This window comes from Anabas testudineus, chromosome 8 (genome assembly GCF_900324465.2).
Source record: "Anabas testudineus chromosome 8, fAnaTes1.2, whole genome shotgun sequence".
Classification (NCBI taxonomy): Eukaryota; Metazoa; Chordata; class Actinopteri; order Anabantiformes; family Anabantidae; genus Anabas; species Anabas testudineus.
In genome coordinates, this window is record NC_046617.1 from 11,191,694 (window position 1) to 11,208,427 (window position 16,734).

Here is a 16,734-nt window from a genome sequence, read left to right on the forward strand (position 1 = left end):
AGTTTATTCTTGTATATTAGCCTATCATAATTATTTTCAGCTCTCAACACAGATAGCACTATGGCGATGTTATCTAAAGAAGATTCAGCTCTCGGCAGAAGAAACAAAACTATTATTATGGAGAAACAATGTTACCTGAAACATAGGCACTAGATGGGGGAATGAGAAGGTAAAAGGGCATAGTGCTGTGGAAATACCATATTGGCAGTCACGGTGTTCTTCTGCTTGATCAATATTCTGAGATAGTGACAGCAGATGACCTTTCTTGGTCAAGAGCTTAGTGTGGTTAAAATTCAATTGAGTGGAGAGAGTAGGAAAGAGAAAAAAGTAACATTGTTTTATTTTACTTTTATTCTGCCTTTGACAAAAGGGATGAGTGCTTTGTAATGTGTGCGAGACAATAGGCTTTAGAGTGTATGTGAGCATTAATGTGTGTGTGTGTGTCAGTGTTCTAAGAAGTAATTATTGTGTGTATAGTTGTAGTCAGAGATTAATAGGTAAGCAGACAGAGATTGTACAGTGTATGGGGTTACAAGGAAATTGTTTTGACCACAAATCAAAAATCATTGGGACAGTTACCATTTGTTTTTGTCTGTCTTGCTTAAATATGCACCAGGACAGCGTTTACTTTTTCAAACAGACAGAATTTCTGTACTCCCTATCCATCCCTACATCCTGCTGCATTTGCTTCAGTCTCTGCCCTAGTTTCCCTCGAGAACTGAAAAAGAGCTAATTGAAATAAAAGAAATGGGGAGCAAATCAGAGTTGATTACATCAGCTGTGTGGGGATGCTGTTTGCTAGCTTGTTGAATAAATATTACAGAACTACCTAGTTTGTAATGAAGAACCTTCTTCATCTATCTGACTCTGACTTGACAATGGAGGCGGCGACAGGCCCTCGTGGCTATTGTTCTAAACCACCTGTTGGGTCTGGAGAGGAAAAAAATTAAAACAATTTATTTTTTGTTTTTATTCACACATCAGTTTTTGACAAATACATTTTTTTCTTTCAGGCAGTCGGTTATTGCTCATAAAGTCCTCGGAATAACTGTACAATATATAAAATTAGTACAATACTATACACAGGAGGGGCAATGCAGGATGGGATAAGAGGAGAGGAGTTAATTACTGAACTGTTTGAATGCTATGAAAGAAATAGAACAGTGGGAGTGAACCGCAAAATTACACATGCTGGTTACACAGTCTGATTGAATTGGAGGAGGTAAGCAGAGCATTAAGAAATGTCTTTTGCTAAAGGGAAAAAAAATCAACCATAAAGGCAGAATTCACACACACACTGTGTGCCATTTCTGTGACATTTTACAGTTAAATTTATTGATTTGAAGAAGACTCTGTTTGAGCCAACATGCAAGAGACAGAGACAGGCTGTAGTAGCTTTTGTCATCTGCAAAAAGAAATCTTCAAGCTGCTCCACGTGGCATGTGAATAAAGGAACAGTCACAACACATGGAGATTTTATTGTGATGTAAGGACAATTTTGGGTTAAAGTAATTAAAATAAGGAAGAAATGAATCTGCTTTACCAAATAACATGATGACAACATTAACTTCAGCTGATGTTGAGCAGTTTGGAGGTTAGAGAGACACTAGATTTACTATGCAAAATCACTGAAGCGGCACAGTGTGAATTCCATTTTCAGAGTGGATTGGCCCTTTAAAGCAATCAACCACACGGCTCTCAACTGTCCCTAACCTCCTTTCACTGGCCCTGTGAAATTGGCACAATCAGCCAGAAGATGTGCAAAAACACAGTAGACTAGGCTCCAGCCTCTGAGCATGTGTTGTGCTGCTGAATGAGCAATAACCCTGTCCCTCTCTTGTCCTATAATCCTGCTCACAGTTACACAAAAATAACAATCATCTTGAGCACCACTGAAGAGCAAATTATGTCAAAAGAACAGCAACATATTCTGGTCAAATTATAACATAGGAACAAAACAGAGAAACAAAAACCTCTGAGTAGGGAGGAAAAGTGAGAACAGGTTATGTCAGCAATTATAAAAATGCTTGATGTGTGAAATGTCTCTATGTATAAAGGACTGCAGTTAAGACTAGAGAACATTCAAATCAGCATGCTTTTAATTCTTCCCCTGAAACACCTCCAACCTAGTTGCTGAGGTATGTCATGGCAAGCAGTTAAAAAGATATTGGTCTGACATATACAGTACTGTGTTCTGCAGAAACATGGAGGCACCAAAAAGCTTATAACCAGTCCAATAAAGGAAACAACCTTATCCATTCAAGTAAGTGTTGGGTTCAATAACTATATAGCTATGCCTATTGAATACAAATCAAGGTAATTCACTAAGCATTCTGCAGTTGAAGGGTAAAAAGGACAATTTATCTTTCCTGCACACAGGAAATTAATTACGGTTCTTGTGTGGAATTAATATGCTAGGCTACTTTACAACTGCTATGCAATTGTCATTAAAGTAAAATCTGAGTATGCAAATGAGCATGATGACAACCAGTCTCTGTAAAACATTAGGTAGCAACTACTGTAGTTCATCCATGGCCTGAAAAGTCCCACTTAACAGACCCATACCACAGAACGACAGACAGTTCCTTTCCATGATTGGACAGATCTGTCTGATTTATAAGTGGTCATTGTCAAGGGGTGTAGTCCTCATATATCTAGAGGATCTATTACAGCAAACTTACACAGTGAAGAAAAAACAAAAAAATTAAATAGATTTTACTGGAATGTTTCCCTTTAGTAAAAATTCTTTGTATCCACGGTTGCATGTCCTTTTTCTTGCCGTTCTTCTTATTGTAAAGCCATAGAACCTGTTTCATTGGCTGTTGAGTCTTATATAATATACCACAAACCCACCACATACAGGAACATAATATAATAAATATTGCTTGGGGCAGTGGTAAAACTCCAGTTTATTTAAGTGAAAACGTGTTGTGCAGGTCTTTTGTTGTTGGCAGGGTATTAACCATTGAAGCATACTCGTCCAACTTGGAATCCAAACTTCTGGTTGCTGTTACCAAAGTCGCTTGGGGCCACATCTATTATAGGGAGCAGCTCTGCTGAGGGGGAGCTGATCTCAAGAACAGTTCTTTCTTGACCTTTGCGGTACTGAAACAGAAAAAAAAAATGTTATTAAATTATTAGAATTTGTTCAGTTAATTTAGAACAACTAGCTTTTTCCACTCTTGTCTATATCCTTATTTAGGTTGGTGATTTAATGACTATCCATTTATTAAATTAGGTACTGGCTGACAAAAGAAACATAATTGATAAACTAATGACTTTCACTAAGACTAATCCCTAGTTGTCCCAGTACTGACCTGGCATCCATCATGTACAGCGTTGATAAAGGGGCTTTTGGCTTGTGTCAGCTCCTCATCATTGCTGCCCCGGAAGCGGATGGCGTGCTGGTAGGAGCGGGAGGTGCTGTCAAACCAACCAGCTGAGTTCTGGCAGGTGTAGGTGAAGCTCTGTTTGGCTGTGGCACTCAGTAGTTTCAGAAAGGTCAGCTGAACTACGTGTACAGGATTCCCATCCCTGTCACTGTAGGAGAACTGAACGACACAGACGTATAGGTATTGGTGTACAACACAGAACAAGAAGGTGCTATAATCACCAATTATATATTAATAAGAACAAAAGAAAACCATCATCAAAATCACACAGTGAGAAAAAACAAACAAAATTGCATTTTCTCCTAAAAAGATGGAACCATAAAAAACACATTTGAGCCTAATAATAATCTGTGTCAGAAAAATACATATCCTAATTCTCTTTCCATCACTGAAATTACAAATCTCCCAGCTTGGTGATGAAGGAATTTACATAAGCAAGGTGAAATGGTTACAGCGATTTTTCTCCAGAATTAGAACAGACAGGGAAAGTAATGTAGAAAGTAAGAAAATTGAGGGAAGAAAAAAAAACTCGTAGCGTATCTGAACAGTCTGTGTGAGGGGGATAGTGAATTGCAATTGTGCTGGCAGCTCTGTGATTACCTAAGAGAGTTATGAGACCTCTGATAAGGTGCACATGAAAAGTCAGCGCTCTGAGCATGCAGGCCTGAATGCTAGTCAGCGGTGCAGTACTCACAGTGACTTTGTGTGAGTCATTGAGACTGCTCGAATAAATAAACTGCTGGCGATTCAAATCAGCTCTCACACAGTCCGATAAATTAATAGCATATTATACGGTGAACAGATTCACCAATAAACACAAACATTCACATGCAGTAATGTGCACATGGGTGAACACGCACAAACATGCCAACACATTCATCTGAAAACTCTTGTGCCATTCATATGCACAAATATCACTCAAACACTCTCAATTAGGATGAGTAATTAAGCTGAAAAAGACGGCGTGGCATTTGGAGCGAGCTGAGATTAATGGCAGGAAGTGATGTCAGATTTTTTTTTTTTGTACCTGCTTGCCTTTCCTGTATTGGCTGTACCAGCGTCCTGGCTTCTCTTTGTTCCATGCTGCTAATTTCACCTAGACACGGAGAATGGCGAGTTAAATTTTATGCTCAAGGGATATAGGGAGTGATTTATGCAACATGAGGTACAGTAATATGATGAGGTCAGCTTTGTACAGGCTGACAGCAAGAGATTGGAGACTTACTATCTCAATCCTCTTGTCAGGGTCGAGACAAGTCTCTCCATCAGCAGTGAAGTTACAGTAGACCTTGATGGAGTCTTTGTGACAGCCCTGGTTAGGATCTAGCCAGTAGTCTCCTACAAAGTGCAAAAAGAAAGAACATAAATTAATCAAGCAACAAATGGTGTTAGAATGGACACTCAAAATGATAATTTTCCTAGGCCTTTGTTTCTTGCATAAAACTTTCAACAAATGCTGGGCTAACCATCCTTGTAGTGCGGTTGAACCATCATGAGCTCTTTGCAGGTCCGAGCAGGGCTCTCAAAGGTTCCAAGGGGCCTCCTCATCAGTTCCACTTCAGTTTTCATAGAAGAGAGGGTAGCAAAGACTTCTTCCATTCCCTCTGGGTCCTCCAAAGGCTGATCTCCTTGAAGGAACTCCTCCAATTTCAGTTCCACATCCTCCTCCATGGATAGGGCTGCACCTTCTGCCCGATTAGAATGCCTTCGTCTTTTTCGTCTGCCCTCCCTGATGGGCAGGGGCTCAACCATTGTTGCAGGGGGTCCCTGGAGGAGGCACAGAAAGATTAGCAATAGCAGAAAGTGAAAGAAACACAACGAAACTACAGTAGCACTGAGAAGGCCATGATATGGATCACTGAAGGCACTCACTGGGGGTCCTGGGGGGCCAGCTGGGCCTGGATCTCCTCTAGGACCAACAGCACCCTGGAGAATAGCAGAGCATAAAACTTGTGTCAATCAAGTCTCACCTAGAGCATCTGTCGCACCACTTGGCTAAATACTGCCTTAATACAGGCACATATGGCAGCTGTTTTATAGGATTATCCAACTGTGTGCATACACGCGCTACGGTTGAAACCTTGGCTCTCGAGATACACTATAGTGGTTTTTATAGCATCACACACACCAGAGCCAAATCCTATTAAAAGGGCCAGTAGAGAAAAATCATACACAAGGCAAACATGGCTGTACAGCTGGCTTTTAGTTCCAAAGATATGATAAACACAGTTGAGTATTATGATTATGAAGAATGGTGCAGTTAAGTCAGCAAACACATTTTTTCTTACCTCCCCAGCATATGGTCTGAGCAGCTGTTAACCAAGCTGAGGTGTGAATACAGGAATAGCAATATATAAACAAAACTGATTATTGGACTCACATTGTCTCCCTTTGCACCTTTCTCGCCAGATGCACCCTGACAGTGAAGGAGAGAAACAAGTAAGCAAACAGCAAAAGTATAAAACAAAATTATAAAGCTATTAAAACAGGAAACATTGCAAAATAGTAATCAGCTATTTATGGCCAAATCACACTTACTGACAGTCCAGGTGGCCCCGGTGGGCCAGTGGGACCCAGCGAACCAGCCACACCCTGAATATAATAACAAAAATATTTTGTTACTGACTGTCCCTTGTATTTAAATCTATCAGATGCATCATGCTGCTACAGTATATGTACCTCGTCTCCTTTAGGTCCTTGTGTACCCTGGTTCCCTGGAAGTCCCCTGTCTCCCTTCTCACCAAGTTCTCCTGGGGGGCCAATCAGACCGATCAACCCACCATGACCCTGCAGACAGAAATGGTTCATCACCTCTTTTTCTTAGAGTTTACACCTTAGTTTCCTTTAAGTTAAGGATTCAACACTCACTTTGTCACCCTTGATTCCAGAGTCTCCTTTGAATCCTGGAAGTCCTGGTGGCCCCTGTTTACAATGTCAGATTTATTAGTTGGGCATGGAAATGCTGTAGACTGTATATGAATGTATACGTATGTGAAATATGGTCTTGATTTATTGGCATTAATATGCCAAATCTCCCCTGTTATTATCAGGAATATATCTTACTATTGGTCCTGGTGGTCCAGTTTGTCCTGGTGGCCCATTTAATCCTTGTTCTCCCTGAGAATACATGAATTAAATATAAGTTTATGAAAACAAATAGAACCTAGTGGTAGAAGATTATACCACATATGTGATAAAACGCTGACAGATTTCAAAGTCACCAATGGCATGCCAAGCTTTATGTTAAAATAGAATTATGAATTGTGTACTGACCGCGGGACCTGGGATACCTCGAAGACCTTCTGGGCCAGACCTCCCTGGCTGTCCTTGTGGTCCGACTGGACCTGTCTTGCCCACTGTACCTGGGCTTCCTGTTGTCCCCTACAGAAGAAAAAGGGAGAGATAGAATGAAAGCAAAACAAATCAGAAAGGCTTTGTTGGAAGGCAGCGCACACAAGCACTCTGTCCACTGTCCAATCCTTACCTTGGCTCCCTTCATGCCTTGCTTCCCCTCTTTACCTGCAGCACCTATATGACCCTAAGATAAAGAAAGATCATTAGATAAGTAATGACAAGAGCTATTACATCTAAACATACAAATAGTCATATACACATGTACTGTACCATATGCTAAACTTACCCTCCGTCCAGGAGGTCCTGATGGACCTGGTTCTCCAGAGGCTCCTGGGGGCCCCTACAGATAACAGAAACATTACACGATACAAGTAAAAAATAAAAAAAAACATATTTTATTCAGTCACAAAACACCAATGAGAAAACTACACCACTGTAATGAAGACATAAGACCTGGCTATGTCACAGATAATAAAGACTTCAGCAAATCATACAAGTTTGTCAACATGTGCAGTAATTGAATTTAAAAAGGTCACTGCTTACTGCTTTGCCAGGTTCTCCATTATCTCCTTTAGGCCCTGCTACACCATCTACTCCCTGAATGAAAAAAATGTCATGGAGGACAAATGGTCAAAAAAAAAAAGTTGATAGGACTGAATAATAAGATCATAATAAAACAAAAACACTCACATTAACACCAGGTTCTCCTGGGGGTCCGGAATCTCCAGGGAATCCAATAGGGCCCTGTGGCCAAAAAAAGTGAGTGAATGAAACCATCATAATAACTGGAGCTAGTAAAATTCACTGGTCGGAGGAGCTGGAGACTCACAAGATTGCCTTTGGGTCCGTCTTCTCCTGGTGTTCCTCTGGGTCCAGGAGGCCCAGCAGCACCTGAAGGGCCAGAGTCACCCTTCTCTCCCACATCACCTTTAGCACCCTGGGACAGCAGCAAATGCAATGTCAATCACTGAAAAGTCAAAAAAAAAGAAAAGAAAAGAAAAAGCAATGAAAGGAAGAGGTTGAACAAGCCATGAAGGCAAAATTACTCACAGCAGTGCCAGGCTCGCCGACAGGTCCAGGGTCTCCTGCTTCTCCGTCCTCACCCTGGAAGTCAAATAACATTCAGAACACAGCAATTCACAATCATCGCACAAAGAAACTACCACCATTTTACTTTACTGTATCTGTACAGGTGTAGCTACTATTGGGAAATACAGACCTTCTCCCCAACAATTCCAGGCTGACCAACTCCACCAGGCATTCCAGGTGGGCCCTGTGGCAGGAGGAGAGAAAACAGACTGAACGAAAATACCACAAAAAAATAAGGGCACCTTTCAAATATTCATATGATATTTGAAAATCAAGTTCTTGGTGCAGTGCTTTGTTTGTTTGTCAGCACTTCTACTCACAGAATGCTGAAACTGGAACAGAATTATCAGAGCACACAGAAAAATATTGAGTGTCAGGTTTGCTATGTGTATAGTGTCTGAGTCACAGTAGGGTGGATGCAAGTTCTCCTCTCTCAATCAGTTTGTTTGTTTGCCTTGTGCAAAGCGTATGTGCATGCATGTTAGCGTGCACACATGTATGTCAGTGTACTGCATTTTGTGTCTTGGGATGAACCCAGTAAAAGCACGTCTACGGTAGAGTGCACAAACATGAGCGCTGAGTACAGCCACACAGAACCACTGAGCTCCTGCTGTGAACTACTTTTCCTCACATGCCTTCTCACCCTGTTTCACTGTCTTCCACTATTCTGTATCAATCCATTTATGGATCCCACCATCTCTGCCGCGCTGCTGTATTTCCATGCATCCTGTGATGAAGCAGTAGCGTGGCTCACACAGTTTTCTGCAACTCACTGCTGAATAATTTACCAGTATGAGAGGCTGTAGAAGACAGCCATTACTAGAGGTAAATATAACTGCCTCTCAGGGATGATGGTCTAATACATCTTAATGATTAATAGAGCAGTAAATATAACTCTTACCTTGGATTATATCCTAATACTATTTAATAATTCAAGTTTTAAAAGTAGTGCAGGGTCTGTGGTAAGAATTGTTCAAATGAAGAGACTATATATGTAGAGTTGAGGGGCTGAAAATTAAATAGATTCTGTGGTGTGTAAGGATAATCTTCAGATAATACTGAGTTAGGAAAGGGAACCTCAGATTTCAGAGCTGTCGCACGGCATGTTTTGTTTATGACTTACAAAGTCATAACTTTATTATTACTTACACAATGTTCATAACTGCATTTGTGAAAGAGGGTTTAATTAAAACTGTTGTTACACAAACTAGCAAAAAAACAATATTTTTTGCCTTAATGGTACATTTACAAAAAAAAATGTTTTACAGTAACTGTTCAATGAATTGTCTTAAATATGCAACAGCATGAAGCTACAAGAAATTCTGAAGATGTATGTTCATTTATTTTTTATGAGAGGACCAATTATAGTATTTTGTAATGCTGATTAGCACAGCGAAGTGTAATGGACCATGCTGGGGCAGTTATTGTTAACTAACTGCAACTGTAATTTAATACTAATTTTGCAACCCTAGTGATGCTTTAAAATGGTTTTACAAGAAACAATGTTTTGGACCTAATGGAATATTTACGTTTGCGTTATGAAGATGCATGTGAACAGATTGACGTTCTTCACTTGTTCTTTACTGCAATGTTCTCTTTCCTCCTTCCTCAATGAGAATGACTCAATAATATAGTACCATAGGCATTCATATATGTAAATCCAAATATGTGACTAACAGAAGAAATTAAAAGGCACTCTACCTCTCCACCAAGTGACCCTGGAGGGCCTCGTGGGCCATGCTGTCCTGGAGGCCCCTGTGCAAAGACAAATAATATATTTTTCATTATGGTTTCACTGCAGACAATAAAGATATACTGCGTCAATAACACACAGAGAAATACAAACTGAGTGTGTGCTACAGTACGGGTTGGCTGGTGCCTCCTAAATTAGATGAGAGTTAGAAGTCAGCCCGCAGTGAATTGCTTATGCACTGGCCCCAGTTTCTATGATCATTATCGTTGTGACATGATGAAGACGTCCATACAGGTCATTACACTCAATATGACACAGGCTCTGATTCTTTCTCTTTTTTTCTACCTCCCTCCCCTCTCTTATTCTCTCTTATTAATAAGAAACATCTACCCTGTGATGTGCAAGACCATATTCTCTCAGACACAGTGGTGGCATGTGATTTGGTTCTTCTGTGCAGCTCAAGAGCACCAAGCAATTAATCCTAGCTGTGCTCAGCTTCAGTTTCAGTTGAGTAGATGCTGAGCTGTGCTCTGAATCGCTCTGAAGTCTTGGAGGGAGTCTTGTGTTGTAAAGACACTGAGACAGAAAGACAGACAATCTGCCCAGGGAGAGACTGTGTGGGACTAGAGGAAATACATATCCTTCTGGCGGAGAGATACTTGAGCATTAGAGGGGAGAATTCTGTGATCCGCAACGCTAACACATGAATGAAACTTCCCCGCTGAGTCCTCAGCATCTTTCCCCTTTCTCTCGCTCTTTTGTTTTGGTTCCATTTTGATGCATTCCCTCCCTAATCTGGCTGTGGAGAAGAGGGGCTATAGAGAATCTTGTTGAGCATGTGTTCATGGTTGACAGCGTTGTGAGATGACTGTCACAAAGGAGGATGCTCATTAGACAGCCAAGGCTGAGGCTAATCTGATTAGCAGCTGTCACACCGTCTTCCTGCTCACAATCAGTGCCCCGCCTCTTCCCTTCAGACCACTGCTCCCCAGCCTCCTTTCTGTCACTGTGTCTCTTTTTCTTTATTCTTTCTTCCTTCCTTTTCCACACAGGACCACCTCTTCATTATCTGCGCTTGCCTGTCATGCGCACAATTTCATGATCTACATTATTATTCATACTCAGCCTTGACAACCTATCACACATAGTACAGATGAGTTGTGGTTGTTATAGGTTGAGGGGTTTCACAGGCGTTCACATGCAATGCACATAATTTAAAACAGAAAGAAATGATCAGTAATTGTATCTAATAAGTATAATAACATACTAATATTGTTAATGTGTTATCATAAAGTTAAACAGTAGGGATGGCTACATAGCCATTGCTTCAACACTTCAACCTCCAAATAAATCCAGGCACTGTTTGTTTGTTAAATGCCACGTTAATAAATGCTGCAGTCACTTAAGGTCCCCCATTTCTAAGGTCTCAATAAAGAATAATTATAATTAACATTAAAAGTTATATCTATGCATTTTCTGTTTTGACTTTAAACGACATTTATTATTATGAAATCCTGAATCTATCTATGTTTAGTTAATCAACAAGTGAAAGTAAGTGTCAATGTCATCAACACTAATACAATAACAACCACTGCTTCTAGCTTATATAGTGAGAGTAGAATAGCTAAATATCACTTAGGCAATATTACTTTAAGACTTACTAGCATGACTGGTGCAAAACCATGACTGGTTTTACTCTAAAGATGAGTCCAACACGTCTTCGTCTACCAGCATCGGAACAATATAAATAAAGGAGCAGGGCAAACAGAGCCCAGCTCTAGACCACTGCCTGGAGTATGAGTGTGGTAAACATTAATGATTATCGGCAGTGGAAAAGGTTGGTTCATGGGTTTGACACAGAGCAGCAGAATCAGCACAGCTGGCACTAATGAACTAAATAGGTGGCACTAATTAAAGTTTAATGAGCTGTGGAGGGCTGTCTGTGAACCAGATGTAGTTCATAGAGTGCTGACACCTTGAGCCCATACAATACTGTAATTACAGTATTTGCAACGTGGGAAACACCAGGTCAAACTTAATCTTAAAACAAGATAATAGCTCTTCTTCACCTTTAATTATATTTAGTTTTTATAGTCAATTAAAAGTTAAGTTCCACATCTTAGAAAAAGTATGTTTATCTAATATGAAGGGAGTACCACTGGGATTGCATTAAACATTTTATTGTGCTGACTAACAATAACTTTGTCACACTAACAGATCACTCACTCTCTGTGACTGATTATCATTATCTATACGGCATGTTTATACATCATTAGTAATATATTTATATAGATCAGTTTTATTTGTGCAGTGTCACACTCTCCTGATTTTTTATTTATTATTATACTGTAAGTTACCAAATTAGCCTGCAGATCATCTCTTATTTACAAAACAAAAGGGGATGGTAATTGTTTTCCATTTGCAGCTACACATGAATAATACTTGTTATACTTGTTGTTAGACATTATGGCATTCAAAACAGCAATATGTACAAAAACATCTGAACTGACAGAACTTCTTCTTCCATGCACAGAATGTAATAAAATGTAATGCATGAATACATATTTGATCTTCAATAAGATCTATTAAACTACTTCTGGATATTTGGGAGAAATGAAGAATTCAAGGCTTTTTCGACAAAGACAAGTCAATGTCAGATAAGACCAAAACAAGTCAAAGTCAAGTGGACAAGATATCCATAGCACCATACTGTAGCAGTGGATTCATAATGAGTGTTGTGCAATATGTGCTAAGATTGTTGAGCAGTACTAACCATTGTGCCAACATGCCCACTCTCTCCTTTTTCTCCTGGTGGTCCTGGCATTCCCTAAAAATGGCAATATGGTGAATGAGCACGGAGAAGTAACAAACATAAAAATAGACATATTAATTTAGATGTAACTTATTAAAGAAAATCAGAAATGACCCCATTAGACAGTCAGTCTTGCACTGAAAGTATTTCTTACCTGTAGTCCAGAAGGGCCAGATGCCCCCTTAAATCCTCTAGCTCCTTCATCTCCTTTTACTCCGTTCATGCCTTGCTGCCCACGAGGACCTGGCTCACCGTCTGCACCCTAAAACATACACAGACAGGTCAGCACACAAACCAAACTAAGTTATTATATGATTACATCTTTTCATAAGCTTAATTCGGGGTAGTCCAAACATACTGGTGGTCCTGGCTGGCCAACAGGCCCTTGACTTCCAGTAGGTCCTGGGGGTCCCTAGAAAGGCAGATGGATATGATTAAAACCATCTGCTCATTCCACCAGGGAATGCACTGTCTAAACTAAAAGTTATTACAATAAATTAACACAAATCAAATATAAGCCAGTTTGTCCTGGTGATGCACAGCAATATGCTGTTAGGACTGTTTACATTAAAATAATCCCACTCACAAGTTCTCCTTTGTCTCCTTTGCTGCCTTTCTGGCCTGGTCCTCCTGTCTCTCCCTATGGAAACAAACAAACACTTAAACAACTGAGACCAAAATTCAGAAAGAACTTCACAGCAGTGCTGCAATCAATGCTGTTGTTCAGTACCTTGTCTCCGTCCTCTCCTGGAGGCCCAGGAGGTCCTGCGGCCCCTGGTAGTCCTACAGGTCCCTGTTCCCCGTCATGCCCAGCTGGCCCCACAGACCCCTTCTCTCCCTTGGAAACAGATAGAAGAAAATAATTTAGCAAATACCAAAAAACAAAAGCCTTTCAACTGTATTAGCAACTCATTTTAGAAGGCTCATAATGTGTGGTTCTATTGAATTTCATTGCATTAAACCAACATCTTTGTTTAGTCCATCCCTTTATAGTGAGACTGTTGTACTATACTGCATAGTGTTTGCTATGCGCACCTAATAAACTCTCTACTCAGTGTACTTATTATCATCATATATCAGCTTAACACATTAGTTAATGTAGCACAGCAGGAAGGAAACTCACATCCAAGAAAGCAGGCTTGATCACATCCACACTGTCCCCCTGCTATTCTCTGTCTCTTTTACCTCTATACTGCTTTCGTACTCATAATGACATGTTCCAAAGTGAGAGCACATGTTGTTTATTACCCGATAGTGGGAGGTGATGGTACAGTATGTGTTATTGGACACTGTTGCCTAAGAAACAAAATAAGCAATGTTCCAAATCTTACTGGCTCGCCTTTCTCTCCCATCGGCCCAGCAGGACCTATGCCGCCAGGCCGTCCTGGCTGCCCAATAGCACCAGCCGGCCCAGCAGGGCCCCTCTCCCCAGTGGCACCCTGAAAATAAGAGGAGGTAGCGAGGTGAGAATATCACGATTGACTGTTTGATTGAATGTGTGGGTCACAATCAGTGATCTCCATGGAAACGGCCTCCCGCTTCATATGTCCTAACAATCTTTGTGACAGAGAAGCTGAATGGACACCAAGAGATGGAGCAAAATCAGACTTACAATAAGTCCTGCAACACCAGGAAGGCCCTCTCCTCCCTTCAGACCTGCAGGACCCTGGAGAGAACCGGACATAATCAGCCAAACATCAACAACGTTCTTTAACAGATTCACTGCCTGTAATGTTTTTAATATTTTAAGTTTAGATTTGATTTCAGCTCTAATTGTCTAATTCGATCTAATGCTGACACTGAGTGGAGGTGCGAAAGTGTGATGTATGCAATTGCTACCATTGCACCAGGGGACCCTCTGCTTCCTCTAAAGCCTTGAAGCCCAGAAGGGCCACTTTTCCCTGACGCTCCTGGTGGCCCAGGGTCTCCCTGAAAAGCACACATACACACACATATGATTAGATATGAGGCAAGTAGCCAGCAGACAGCAGGCCCTTATGTAGTCATAAATCACACCAACCAGCAAGTCACACCAAGAAAGAACATTTATCTTTTATGAGCTATTATACACTCAACACCATGAGGTTTCCTCAGTTATTTATTAGCAAATTAGAGAATGGGATGAGACCCAGGAGATCAGATATTCCGGCAGCACTGACAGAGTCCTTGGGCCTTATCTAGTATCACAGTAATAAGATGATGCTGATAAGTGATTATGATCCTGACATTATGATGAAAACCACTCACCTTGGCACCCTCTTTTCCGGCAGCTCCTGGTAAACCATGTTCACCCGGTGGCCCTGGTGAACCTGGATGTCCTCTATCTCCAGTTGGTCCAGTGTCACCAGATTTTCCCTGAAAACAACCAAATTATGTAACACACGTCACACTCACATCACTAACATTATATAAACAGCTACCCAATACTTACCTGTGGTCCAACAACACCTGGGGGGCCAGGGGGGCCATTCTTTCCTTGAAAGCCCTGGAGAATAAGATAAGTGAATCTGGTGACCCTCAGGTACTAAGTGAAAACGACACACTATGATGCACAATGTTATTTCTGCAGAAAGGGCAGTTGGAGGTTTACTATATTTTGTCTACGCCTCATACCTAATAATCTGAATCATGCTGACTCTCAGCTATCTCAGTTAGGTTTAGTGTGTGCACCCTATAAAGGGAAATTCTAAATGCTGATGTGTAGCTTTATTGAGATTAAAGGAGACTCACTGGTTCCCCTCTCTGGCCTGGATGACCTGGTAATCCATCTTTTCCAGGTGGACCCTGAGAAGAAGAGAATTTCTGTAATAAACTGAACTTCACAAACAATCTGCACAGAAATAAATAAATAAATATTGTGAACCCACTCACATTAGGCCCTTTAGTTCCTGGTTCGCCGTTTCTTCCTTGTGGCCCTTGGGGACCCTAAAAAATCATAAGATAGAGTAGAATGCCAAAACTCTGAGCTAGGATCATATTTTTAGTGCTTATCGTACACTGAGTTACGTGTGGTATTTGTTAGATGCTTTTAAGGCATATGACTTAAAACCATCTTGGTCTTAGTTAAGCACTGCATATACATCATAAAGCAATAGTCAAAAATTACCTGTTCTCCAGGGGATCCTGGAGGACCTTCTTGTCCTGCAGAACCCTAACAGGTGGACAAATACAGTTAACACAATTAGTGCACAAAAACATGAACCACTCAGTTGACTTTAGCTTTCTGCCTGCCAACAAATCTTTAGCTTCCCCAAGATGGTCTTTGAGGGTGAGCGAGTAAACTGAAGCATCCCCTGCCAAACAGGAGCTTTTCACTGCACCAGATGGTCTGTCATCTAGATGTGAACAGCAACAACCAGTTCCAACTCGGTTGGTGCATCCATCCATACTTTATGAGACAACCAGGTGCTTGTGTCTTTATGTATTGAATGTCTAACTGCATGTACATCATATGCCTTCGTTATGCCAGTTACAACTGTGTGTTAACCTTAACCTACCTTTTCTCCAGGCTTTCCAGTGGGCCCCTTTGCTCCTCTACCACCTCGGGCTCCCTATTGTAAAACAAACAAAAGTTTGATTAGCACATACATTATTCTGCTGCAGGTGGAGGATAAATGTCAGGTCATGTAAAAACGCTGCAATGTGATGTAAGTTTTGGAAAACTAATAATGTTTAATTAGTGTAAATACAGCCTTATATAAAAAAAAGAAATATTGAACATATGTTGTAGCTGTACTCACATTAGTACCTCTTTGGCCCCCAGTCCCTGGCTGACCAGCTGGACCCTGTATTGTAGAGGTTAGCCGTTATTTATCACTTAGTCATTTTACATTAAAAAGTGAACATATTCCGTAGAAGTCAGAATGTGATGTGGATTAAAATGTCACCCCCAGTCCTCACCCTTCGCCCTTTTTCTCCTGGGACCCCGGCCACACCAGGGAAGCCAAGTGATCCCTGCAGACACACGTGGAGGTTAATAATGCTCAGCCTTCTATTCATCACACATCACCCTCAACATCTCATTAATGTGTAATTAACTACTGTATCAAATTAAAGCAAATCTAATCCATGAGCCCAACACAGACTTAAATACGCCATTCATCAACATGTAATGAATTGATGTCACCAGAGAACTATTAATAAAATAGCTTTTTTTAATAAGCCATTCATCATCCTTTATTTTTAAGCAGACAGGAAACAGTCCAGTCGAAGACACATATCTTGCTGGTTAAAGCTCTGATAAAGGAACCAGAGGACACATTAACTGATCATAATGAACTCTAAATAGTAAATCACCTTGGGACCTTGTCTTCCTGGGTATCCTGGTATTCCGGGCACACCAAGTTTACCCTACAGAAAGAACAGGAAGATAGAGGGAAATATTCAAACCATTT

General features: G+C 40.7%; 1 protein-coding gene across 3 annotated transcripts in view; it reads right to left on the bottom strand.

The window, feature by feature from the left end:
* Positions 1–941: 941 nt before the first annotated feature.
* The window catches only part of col5a3a (collagen, type V, alpha 3a), a 41,823-nt gene continuing 26,030 nt past the window's right edge, over positions 942–16,734 (bottom strand). For all 3 annotated transcript variants that reach the window (XM_026360158.2, XM_026360149.2, XM_026360141.2), the window contains 37 exons: positions 16,637–16,690; positions 16,241–16,294; positions 16,081–16,125; positions 15,838–15,891; positions 15,447–15,491; positions 15,212–15,265; positions 15,071–15,124; positions 14,772–14,825; positions 14,588–14,695; positions 14,180–14,269; positions 13,953–14,006; positions 13,672–13,779; positions 13,071–13,178; positions 12,927–12,980; positions 12,699–12,752; positions 12,495–12,602; positions 12,302–12,355; positions 9,537–9,590; positions 7,966–8,019; positions 7,797–7,850; positions 7,576–7,683; positions 7,437–7,490; positions 7,290–7,343; positions 7,033–7,086; positions 6,877–6,930; positions 6,666–6,773; positions 6,456–6,509; positions 6,261–6,314; positions 6,072–6,179; positions 5,931–5,984; positions 5,773–5,808; positions 5,265–5,318; positions 4,859–5,159; positions 4,618–4,730; positions 4,420–4,488; positions 3,318–3,551; positions 942–3,105 (listed from right to left, as the gene is read on the bottom strand). In XM_026360158.2, coding sequence (XP_026215943.1) covers positions 2,959–3,105; positions 3,318–3,551; positions 4,420–4,488; positions 4,618–4,730; positions 4,859–5,159; positions 5,265–5,318; positions 5,773–5,808; positions 5,931–5,984; positions 6,072–6,179; positions 6,261–6,314; positions 6,456–6,509; positions 6,666–6,773; positions 6,877–6,930; positions 7,033–7,086; positions 7,290–7,343; positions 7,437–7,490; positions 7,576–7,683; positions 7,797–7,850; positions 7,966–8,019; positions 9,537–9,590; positions 12,302–12,355; positions 12,495–12,602; positions 12,699–12,752; positions 12,927–12,980; positions 13,071–13,178; positions 13,672–13,779; positions 13,953–14,006; positions 14,180–14,269; positions 14,588–14,695; positions 14,772–14,825; positions 15,071–15,124; positions 15,212–15,265; positions 15,447–15,491; positions 15,838–15,891; positions 16,081–16,125; positions 16,241–16,294; positions 16,637–16,690 — 2,970 coding nt within the window. In that variant the 3' untranslated portion in view covers positions 942–2,958. The remainder of the gene's footprint in view (positions 3,106–3,317; positions 3,552–4,419; positions 4,489–4,617; positions 4,731–4,858; positions 5,160–5,264; positions 5,319–5,772; positions 5,809–5,930; positions 5,985–6,071; positions 6,180–6,260; positions 6,315–6,455; positions 6,510–6,665; positions 6,774–6,876; positions 6,931–7,032; positions 7,087–7,289; positions 7,344–7,436; positions 7,491–7,575; positions 7,684–7,796; positions 7,851–7,965; positions 8,020–9,536; positions 9,591–12,301; positions 12,356–12,494; positions 12,603–12,698; positions 12,753–12,926; positions 12,981–13,070; positions 13,179–13,671; positions 13,780–13,952; positions 14,007–14,179; positions 14,270–14,587; positions 14,696–14,771; positions 14,826–15,070; positions 15,125–15,211; positions 15,266–15,446; positions 15,492–15,837; positions 15,892–16,080; positions 16,126–16,240; positions 16,295–16,636; positions 16,691–16,734) is intronic.